Below are 10,996 nucleotides of genomic sequence, written 5' to 3' on the forward strand. Positions count from 1 at the left end.
GAGAATGGTGCAATAAAAGAAAAAAAGATGGCGTGGTGACTTCAAGAAAGTTTACTTGTTGTAAAGAGGGAAATAAAGCCTCATGGGAGAGAGATGGTGAAAATAAGTATGAACGGGTTGAAACAAGGACAGGTTGCAATGCTCATATGATAATTTGGCTTGATAAAAAGAAGGGGAAATATTTTATACATAGCCTTGAGCTCAACCATAATCATATTCTCCATATTCCACAATGTGCTCACATGATGCCATCCCAACGAAAGGCCTCAAAAGCACAAGAAATGGAAATTGATTTTGCTTATGATAGTGGTATAAAATTGAAGGATTCATATGAGTTCATGGCCAGGCAAGTTGGTGGTAGAGATGCTCTTGGTTACACCAAGCAAAATCAAAATAATTACCATTATAGTAAACGGCAAAAAGAACAGAAATGTGGTGAGGCAAGGAATTTATTTAAATACTTTCAGAAATAGAGGAAAGAGAATCCTTCCTTTTACTATGCAGTACAGTTAGATGCTTCAAAACTAATAACAAATATTTTTTGTGTAGATGCACAAATGATTGTTGATTATAAGTTATTTGGTGATGTGGTTTCTTTTGATACAACGTACAGAACTAATAAGGAGTATCGACCCCTTGCAATGTTTGTTGGGTTTAATAATCATAGAGAGTCTACAATATTTGGGGCTGCCCTTTTATATGATGAAACTATTGATACATTTCAGTGGCTGTTTGAAGCATTTTTTGAAGCAATGTCTGGGAAGAAACCAAATACAATTTTTATCAATCAAGATCCGACAATGGCAAAAGCCATCTCATTGGTGATGCCAAATACTTATCATCGATTATGTAAATGGCATTTAATGCAAAATGCTCTCAAGGGTGTCAACCATTTATTACGAGGTGAGGATGAATTTAGAAGTGATCTTGATGCATGTTTTAAAATTTGGGAAGAGGAGGAAGAGTTTCTTAGTGCTTGGGATGCTATACTTCATAAGTACAATGCTTTTGATAATTCTTGGCTTCAAAGTACGTTTGAAGTGAAAGAGAAATGGGCTAAAGCATATGTCAAGATGTCATTTTCTACAGGAATGACTACAACTCAATTGAGTGAAAGTATAAACTTTGATTTGAAGGATTATTTATAGTTAGACTATGATATTGTAAAATTCTTCATACATTTTGAGAGACTACTTGATGCTAAACGTTACAAGGAGTTGAAGGGTGAGTACAATTTAAGGCAAAAGTTGCCAAAAGTTAAGATTGCGTCACCTATGTTGATTCAAGCAGCACATATTTATACACCTAAATTATTTTTGAAGTTTCAAGAGCAATATGAAGAGTTCCAAGGAGCTTTTGTGAAGAAGCATATTGAAAGAAATGCAACTCATGAGTATATAGTTTCAATATATGGTAAGCCAAAAGATCGTCGAGTAATTTGGAATCCTTTTGAAAAGATTGTTTCATGTGGTTGTAGAAAGTTTGAAAGAACTAGAATTTTGTGTAGTCATGCTTTAAAAATTCTTGATGTTATGGATATTAAGGTTCTTCCAGAGAAATACATCCTTAAGAGATGGACAAAAGATGCAAAAAATGAGATTGTGCAAGACTTTAATGGACATGGTATCAAAGCTGACACCAAGTTGGAAGTTACAACTCGATATAAGTTTTTGGGTCCAATGTATGTCAAGCTTATTGCTCAAGCAAGTGAATGTGAGGAAGCATATGAGCTAGCATTGGGAAGCTATAATGAGTTGAGCAAAAAAATTGATGATATCCTTAGAAAAAAAATCTAATCCCTGTCAAGTTGATATTAAACAAGAAAATTCATCAAATGAGATGATAACCATTTCTGCTAAGGGTCTAAAGAAGAAGCAAGGCTGTAAAGGAAGACGCCGGATTAAAAGTTGTACGTCTTGAAAAGCCCAAAAAGAAGAAAAAAGGAAGCATCCATCAACCCATACAAACAAATCAGTGTTTACAGGTACTAGTCTCACTATTATAATTTTTAACATTTATACTGCTTCACAAATATTCTAGGTTCTTTATTTAATGACATAATAATTTACTAAACATTACACATTACGTAAGATAAGCATTTAACTTCATCTATGCAAGTTAATGGGGCAATTAGTTATAATCCTCTACCATACATAGATCATTCAGTTCAGGTAACTTCATCCATGTTGTTTAATCTTTTTTTTTTCCCCTTCATTTTAGGTGATTTTGATTTCATAAATTGTGCACTATTATTGATCACTAATAAATATTGGATTTGTACATTCCTCATTTTTCAAGTGTTGGTAAACCTTGTAATCCTTCGTCGTTATCTCAAGTACCATTGTATTAGAGTTTACTTTGAGTGCATAAATAAGATTTATTTGAAATTTATTTGATAACAACTAGTTTTATGCTATAAGATTAATCATCATTTTTAACTATTATGTTTCTACTATATTCAGGGAAAGAGTATTAGAAATGATCAAGAACAAAGTTCATTTGGAACTTTTGAGAATTCAGTAAATTTTTATGGTAAGAAAAGAAATGAAGAATTTTCAAGAGACTTATGTGGATTTTCTAATAGTTAATATTTGGCTAATAGTTGTAATGTGTCAAGCAAGAATGACAAATCCTCATGTTCCTCTTCCATGTTCTAAGAATCCTAGTGATCTTGAAGGGGATGATATCAGTTCATTGCTTACAAAGTTTACAACTGCTGAAATTGAAGCTTTTTCGACCTATCTTCAAATGGATGCAACGAATTCTTAGTTTTGAATGATTGTAAATAACCATTGTTTTTAATTGTTGGAGCTAACAATTTATACTACTTTTTGGAGATCAAAGTTTGTAATTCTTAGAGCTCATGATTTATGTATTTTTTTTTTTTTTTTTTTGGAGCTTGAAGATTGTACTTGTGGAACTCACAATTTATGCTATTTTGTTGGAGCTCAAAGTTTGTAATGGTCAAAGTTCTTTTTATCTTTAATGCTACTTTGTACTTTTTTAGCAAACAATTTATGCAAATTAGAAGAATAGTATCTTTTTTTATGGAAGAATAGTATGTTGTTGTGCTATTGGCTTGCAGGAAGAATATGGGTGTGTTTGGATAGAACTTATTTTGCTGAAACTGAAAACTGAAAACTGAAAACACTGTAGCAAAATAATTTTTAAATGTGTGAATAGTGTTGTGGGACCCATTTTTAATGAAAAAATTGATAAAAAATGAAATTTGTGGGTCCGTAAACAGTGCATATGTGCACTGTTCACTGCAGAAAGTCAACATTTGCGGTTGCTGTTCATTGAACAGTAACCGCAATACTCCAAAACGCATGAAAACCAAAAAAAAAAAAAAAAAAAAAAAAGGAACAAAACGCAGCTTGGAAACGCAGACTTGGAATCCAAACACACACTATATATATATATACTAGTCGCTAACCCGTGTGATGCACAGGATAGTTAATCGTGAAACACACTTGCAGTTTTTGATACTATCTCAATCCCTCAACAATCTTTACCCTTCTAGCAATATATATATATATATATATATATATATATTTCTTATCCTCAAACCAAACCTATTTAGCGCATCTTTTTATTTGCTTCAAAATAAAGCATAACATTAATCTACCATGTGCTTCTACCAGTTTTATAGTAATAATTCCCCATGTATAATCATTCCCATCCAAAATATTAGCACACAAAACAAAACTCCCCAATCAAAGCATTGAAATGTAAGAACATATGGAAAATGCTAAAGGTACTACCAATTTTACAACAAAAAGCTTACGCAACTTACATCAATAAAAAATTAAATAAAAAATTTTAAAGTTGGCGCATTTCATGAATTAGCCCATCCATTACAATGATGACTCCAATTTTTCTAAAGCGCCTCATCTGATATGTTGGATTTATGAATGCAATATTATGCAAACTATGAACATTTCCAATTAATAGGAAGCCAAACAGGTTCAAGAGATAAACCTAAAAAGGGAAACATTAAAAAGAAAAAATTGTCAACTCAAATTTTAATTGCTTTAGTCAAATGAGTTCCCTAGCAGCAAATTGCTAGCATCATAACTCATTTAGTTCATAAATACAATAATAGAATACAAACAGAATAAATTGCTGGCATCATAAAATATGAGGCAAGAAAATCCATTGAGAAAAAAGAGTACTCACATTTTATATAAGCCTATGCACCATAGAACTATGTTAACCTCAATATCAAATTACAATGGCTACAATACAACTTAAGAAATGAATGCAACATAAAGAAAAGAAACTAAATAAGAATTGAATAGGTAGACTCAAGATACCTCCATATGCACTGAAACTTTTTTCAAGAGAAAGCAAAAACAATCACCTTTAAATCAATATCTACAAACATTATTTCATGATACTATTATACGAAGGACATAAGCAGTAAGCCAGAACCCAAAATATTCTTATATGCCTTAATCTATATTCCCATAATATAGTAATTCAGAATAAAGCTTATTTCAACATCAAACTTAGCACAATAAAATCAAGTTTATGGCATAATTTTAACAATTATAGGAATATCAGCTATAAATCAAAATGGCAATCAAGAATATATATGTACATTTCAAAGTGGCAAGGATCAAAACATGTGCATATCTCTAATTTTAACATGATTATATGGATTAAACAAACATAGTATGGATAAAATATATACACACACTCACATTGAATCATTAAAATCACTATTATTTCCATGGACCTAATTCACTCTACCATTAAACTCAAGCCTAGAGGATTTTTAATGAGCCTTATGGACTTATGGTTATCTACAGGAATTGGTAACCATCACCGAGGAAAAAAATATCTAGAGTCATCTAAACTTAAAGATTGTCACCATTCCCATCTCTTAAGAAAAAGGAAAAGAAAGGCATGATTGTGTTTCTTTTTCTCTATTTTAAAAACATCATTGAAAAATACCCAAAACCAATTAACCCAAATACTCTAAACAAAAAAGAAAACCAGATGTGACACAAATATCCTAAAGATAGCAAATTCTAACCAAATACCTTTATCAAAACAAAATCTAACCTAGAAACAAAAATCAAAGATTTAAAATCAATCCGACCAGAATACCCAAAACTAATCATATTTAATTCCATTTTTGAAAGACCATAAGTTCAAAATCAATCCAACCAATATACCTGTTTTAGATGGTGTTTTGGGGAGCAAAAAATTATGTTTGTTTGGAATTTTGTTGCAGTGGAAGGCCAAACAGAGTCTTTTATAGATCATATGTAAATCGTGTTTGAAATAGTACTGAAACCTAAATCACTTGAATTAACTACATTTGAAATTACCTGAATTCTTTCTATCTTTCTCACGATGTCAAAAATCTTCTTAAGTACCTCTTTTTTAGATTTTTGATGCACTTACAAAGACAAAATGACATTGAGGAGTATTTAGTAATTCAGCCCGTGAACGATTTTTAAAATTCAGATTTTTTTTTTAAAAAAAGTTGAAATCTTACAAACATGAGAATGTACTTGGTGAATCTAGTGGACTTGCACAACATGACTAACCCTCCAAGATAGCAAGATATTATCACAAATTAAGATGCATTAAAATTTAAAACAACAATTCCATAACAAAAGATTCAAGGGTAGTTCAAATAGTTCATATTGTTAATCTCATGCCATAAAGGAAACAACAATTTCTGAAAAATTTATTGACTAAGTTCTTTTAACAAACAGGCAGAGCACATCATTAAACAAAAAATTGAAATAAATAGATAGTGAGACTTGAAGCTCAAATATTTGACATACTAAAGTAGAAATGGAAATCCAATTTAGATGCAAAGTTTGCATTATTAGCCTCGTTGATCAAATCTGACAAAACTCATCTCTAACATTACAGAGTGTGTGTATACTAACGAAATACAATTTAATAATAAAATTGACCTAATCATTGTGATATGTGAACAACATGGCCTTTATATCATAACCCAGGATAAACTTTAATTTTAGAAAAATATATACTTGAAAAACTTGACAACAATGGTAGAAAAGAAACATGGGAAATGAAAATATAAAGAGGGGAATATATTTCAACAAAAAAATTGAAAACGGCATAAATGAAACAGCAAACAGAGCTTTATTTTTTGGTAACATGAATCTATATTCTTCAGAACTAAATCAATCCATGAAGATCTCCAGAGATTTCTCTTTGGAGTGAAGACATACTCAAAACAAATTTAACCCAAATATCAAAAAGAAATACCAAATCTAACACATATAACTGATATTGAGAACAATTCTAACCCAAATTTCTTACTCAAACCGAATCTAAGCCAAAACCTGAATGCAATCCAATCCAATGAAAATACCCAGACCTAAATTATATATAAACCCAAATTTAAAGAACCTAAACCAAAACACAATACAATTCCACAATAGTACACCCACCAAATAGCACCGTTTCTGGTAGGGGTAGAACCCAAAACTATGTCATATTTCATTCCCAAACCTAAGAAATAAGGAAAAAAAGAAAGAAAGAAAGAAAAAATTACCGATGGTAGTTCCGACGGTCTGATGGTAACGGTGCACCTTACAAATTGTATATTTGTGTGCCAGCGGTTCCTGTGGTTGGAGTATCAGGAGGGAATAGGCGGGGGCAGGAATGGCCGGGCATAGTTATTTCTCCCTTGGGTTTGTTCTTGAAGAGGAGAAGCCATTTTTCTGAGTTTTTCAACCAAATAGAGAGAAATTGTTTCAAAATTGTGCATAGGAAATACATTTCAGAAGAGTGAGAGAGAGAGACAGAGAAAGGGAGAAGGGAGCGTATAGGGAGAGGGAAAAAGTGAAGTGTTTGATTTTTTTTTTTTTTTTATATAGTTTTTTATGGGTAGGAATATGAAATGGGTTTGTAAACTGCTAACCAAGAGTCAAAACGTTGTTTTTTTTTTTTTTTTCTCTGAGAAGAACTTAATGTTTTTTGAGAAACTTTTAAGATGAAAAACGTTGTATCTAATGAATCAGAAAATTGTTTCATATAGACCATTGAACCAAAAGTCATCTCTTTTAAGGTTTTTAAAATGTAAACGTGGTAGTGATTTATGTAGTCACGTGGCGCAATGAGAAGCAGTCAACAAAAAGTCAAATGTTTCGGCTATTAGTTATTATTATATAGATTAATCTATGTTGTTGCGGTTATAAAATCTCTAATAGGTGCCTAGTGCAGTGCTGTGGCTGCTGCATAACTGATGCAGTGCTGTGGCTGCTGCATAACTGGTGCAGTGCTATAGCTGCTTCAGTTTGCTAGTTGGCCTGAGCATGATTCCTTCAAATACAATAATTCCTTCACAGTATATGCTAGTTGGCCCTGACCCTATTTGAAATTCTTTGGGAACTTTTCTCAAGCACTTGGCATGCATTTTTTTAAACCCAAAATAAAAACTATCCATTCAAAGAGCACGCCTCCTCATCACAAACAATTAAGGTAGTAATCATGAAAAACTACAAAATTACAAGACTGTCCATTCAAAATTACTGTAAATAATCCTTTTTATCTTAATAGGTGAAAAGTTTTAGAAATTTATGTAAATAATCCTTCAAATCAGAGTTTCTACTCTCACTCAATTGAGTTATAGTCATTCCTGCAGAAAATGACATCTTCACATATGCTTTAGCCCAGTTTTAAAATCTGATTTGGAAGGCTAGAAAAAAGAAAAATAAACAAAAAAAGAGGGAGAACTTGGGCAGGCACTGTTAACGTGAGAAGGAAAAAAAAACGTTAGTGAAAACGTTAACAAATCAGTTCTAAGATCTGATTTGGAAGGCTAGAAGCCTAGAAAAAAGAAAAATAAACAAAAAAAGAGGGAGAAATTGGGCGGCCACTTTTTACATGAGAAGGAAAAAAAAAACGTTAGTGAAAACGTTAACGTTGTTAACGTGAGAAGAAGCAACCACGTTAGTCTTGGGTGGGCTCTTTTAGTTTTGGCTTAAAATTTAATGAGGTAGCATTGAGTTTTTAATCTCAACCGTTGGTTTATTAATAAGTGACATGGCAGCTTCTGTTTATAAACAAAAGGAGATATTCTGTTAAATTTTCACTGAATGTAAGCCAAACCCATTTCTTTGTCTTCATATACTCGCTATGGTATGGGAATCGAGTCAAAATATACCATTAATGAATTTTTAATAGCGGATATATCTGAATCCTTATCAGACTGAAACGACTACCATTATTAGTATCAAACCAATAACGATTCATACAAGATAAATCTTCTAATCAATAATTGGGCCAAAGAAAGAACTTTAATTTAATTAGTTTATTTTTATCTCTATAAAGCTCTTTTCTTTTATTCAAAACTTAATCGCAATTGCAATTTTTTAACTTATTTACATTGCAAAATACCGTATTTCTATGTATACCGTTTCCATTCCCCGAATTGAAACAAATTCAAATTCTCAATTCTCTACGACGCCTTGGGGATAAAATTTATTCAGGAAAAATAAAATCATAATTACTTTTGTCTCTATTTCCAGTCATTTTTTTATGTAGTGCAATGGATTCATCAAAATCCTTCTTATTCTTATGAAGATAGGCCAGGCTTTTTTCTAGGTATCTTTGATGACTTTGCTGCTGCTTACTCTTATGAACCAATGAGATACCTATGGTTTGATATATAAAAAATTGTCCATCCATTTTTACAGACAGGCGAACTAGTTCAATAATCAATATTCCCTTTTTCATCAATTTTGTAAAAGTTAAACCCTTCCGGGCCATCAAAATATCCAAACTCATTTCTTCCCTTTGAATAGCGAATATAGCAATTTCTCTTGGATTTTTCAGTCTAAGCAGGAAACAATATACTTTGATGTTATTGATTATTTTTTGATTTAAAGAATCATCCCATCTCAATTGAAAATGAAAATACCTTTGTTGAGGTCTAAAAAGGGTCATAGTGAAATAAGCCCAAAAAGAATAAGTCAAGCCCAAAAGGGAAATTTAAGCTTAGCTCAAAGTAGTAGATACAGAGGGAATAAAAGAAAGGCCCAGAGGATCCTGAAGCCCAGAAAAAAGAAGCATCCAAAAGAAAAAGAGGACCACGGCAAAGTATAAGAAGCAAGGATCCTCAGGAACCATCAATAGGCACGGATCCCTTCAGGCACAAAGAAAAAGGAAGACTGGGACAGCTCGATAGAAAGAAGACAGAAGAAGAAAACAAGAAATAAAAAGCAAAAAAGAACGCGAGCAACCTCTCATGGCACAGACAGAAAAGGCCTCGGGGAACCAGGACAGGGAAGAAGAATGATAACAAACGACTTTCAAAATGGCAGAACAGGATTCCGCCCAAATAGGAAAGAAAAGGGAAAAGTGGAAGACGCCAGAAATGAGGATGCCGAGAAGGGCATACCTCAGCACGTCCCAAAGAAAATGGCCAACCAGGAACTTTCAAAAGAATCAGAGCTGAAAGAAGGAAAGAATGAGAAAAAACGGAAAAGGGACTTACCGAGACGATGGGAACAGGACATGCTCTGTTTACAAAAGAGCAAAATAGGGGAACCAACGGTTCCCCGGGAAGACCAAAAAACTCCATTATAAAAGGAGGGGATGGGTTGTGAAGAAAGGGCAGCGAAAAAAAGAAAGAAACACAAGAAAGAAGAAATTCTCTAGGAAAAACTATCAGAAAATCTGTGCAGAAAGGAAAATACTAAGGGAAAGACAAATATTGCTTCCCGGTATCCTGTAAAAGCCACTATTGCACATACTCGGATTCAACGAGAATCAAACTTTGCAAGTTTTGAAGGCTGAAATAGCCATTCAAAACTGCAATTTTTGAGCTTGATTGAACCTTGTATCACGTCCTAGTGAGCTTTCTGTAATCAAACAGATAATGTATTAATGAAACATTGCTTCATATTTCCCAGGATCCCCACAGCACTAATTTTTATCGCTTTGCTAATCCTGTTTCTTTCCTTCTGAATTTACCTTGTTAATTTTTGGCACTCTTTGATATCCTTGTTTGCCATTTTCTTTATATTGTCAGGAGTATTCTCTGCATTTCACTTGATTCTTAAACAGCTCGTTAGCTGCGGTGAGTCAAGGTCCGGTCCACCAAATCCTCCTTTTCATTTAGGCCCGAGATCCTTGGGCCTGAGTGTCACGAAAAAGGGCACTCTCACATTTTGGCGACTCCACTGGGGACTGGGCAAAGAAGAAGGAAGAAGCAACCCCTTCACAGAGAATGCCTCCAAGACAAAGAAACAGCAAAGCAACTAATGTGCCACCTACGGCCTCTGAGCCTGTAGGAGAAAACGAGGTAGCTTCCAGGCAAGGAGGTGGGATACCCTTGGTAGAACAGAAGGTTGTGTTAGAACAAAGACACGCAAGGCAGGAACCAAACCTCATGGCCAGGATGACAGCAATGTTAAAGGATCTGGAGCAAGAAGTTCGTCTTCTCAAAAAGGGCAGGACACAGGAAATCAGAGACAATGTTCCCCCTACTGGCCACCAAGATGGGACGCAGCCAGAAGGAGGGTTAGCAGTGGGAGGAAGAGCCAACCCTCAGTACTTGACACTGGCAGATGTCAATGCCCTCCTGGAGCAAGAAAGGGAAAAACTCTCAGGGATCCCCAAGCAATTCTCTCGGGATCTCTCGTTCCCTCCAGAACTTCTTGGCAAACCCTACCCTAACGGGTACGAACCCCCAAAGTTCCATCCTTTCGATGGGAGGAACGGAAGTGCCATGGAACATGTGAGTAGGTTTGTCCACACTATGGGCCCCTATGCAGGAGACAGAGAATTATGTCTGAGGGAATTCGCCAAATCCTTAGTGGATATGGCATACACTTGGTACACCACGCTGAGACCCGGGTCCATCAAAACCTAGGATGAGATGATGGAAAATTTTGCGCCAAATATTACCCTGGTGAAGACAAAATCACTTTCCAGAATCTGCAAATGGTGAGGCAGAGACCTGGAGAAGATCCTGTTCAGTTCATTAAAAGATTTG

General features: G+C 34.1%; 1 protein-coding gene and 1 long non-coding RNA gene across 2 annotated transcripts; one reads left to right on the top strand and one right to left on the bottom strand.

The window, feature by feature from the left end:
• The first annotated feature begins 281 nt into the window (after positions 1 to 281).
• On the top strand, positions 282 to 2,769 carry LOC126689929 (protein FAR1-RELATED SEQUENCE 5-like). Its single transcript, XM_050385085.1, has 5 exons — positions 282 to 435; positions 550 to 1,067; positions 1,149 to 1,703; positions 2,463 to 2,532; positions 2,618 to 2,769. The coding sequence occupies exons 1-5, from the start codon at positions 282 to 284 to the stop codon at positions 2,767 to 2,769; spliced, it is 1,449 nt and encodes a 482-aa protein (XP_050241042.1).
• Positions 2,770 to 3,705: 936 nt separating this feature from the next.
• LOC126733054 (uncharacterized) lies at positions 3,706 to 7,963 on the bottom strand. The gene is made up of 2 exons (XR_007659612.1): positions 6,548 to 7,963; positions 3,706 to 3,981 (listed from the first exon to the last, which is right to left on the bottom strand). It is a non-coding gene; the product is annotated as an uncharacterized LOC126733054 (long non-coding RNA).
• Positions 7,964 to 10,996: the final 3,033 nt, after the last annotated feature.

The sequence above is a fragment of the Quercus robur genome, chromosome 6, assembly GCF_932294415.1.
Source record: "Quercus robur chromosome 6, dhQueRobu3.1, whole genome shotgun sequence".
NCBI classification, from domain to species: Eukaryota; Viridiplantae; Streptophyta; class Magnoliopsida; order Fagales; family Fagaceae; genus Quercus; species Quercus robur.

What these genes read in the sequence shown, in the direction of transcription:
- LOC126689929 (XM_050385085.1), top strand. Translation starts at nt 282, where the DNA reads ATGGAAATTGATTTTGCTTATGATAGTGGTATAAAATTGAAGGATTCA. An exon ending in GCAAAAAGAACAGAAATGTG is followed by an intron (nt 436 to 549) that starts GTGAGGCAAGGA and finishes TTTTTTGTGTAG; the next exon opens with ATGCACAAATGATTGTTGAT. An exon ending in GAATTCAGTAAATTTTTATG is followed by an intron (nt 2,533 to 2,617) that starts GTAAGAAAAGAA and finishes TAATGTGTCAAG; the next exon opens with CAAGAATGACAAATCCTCAT.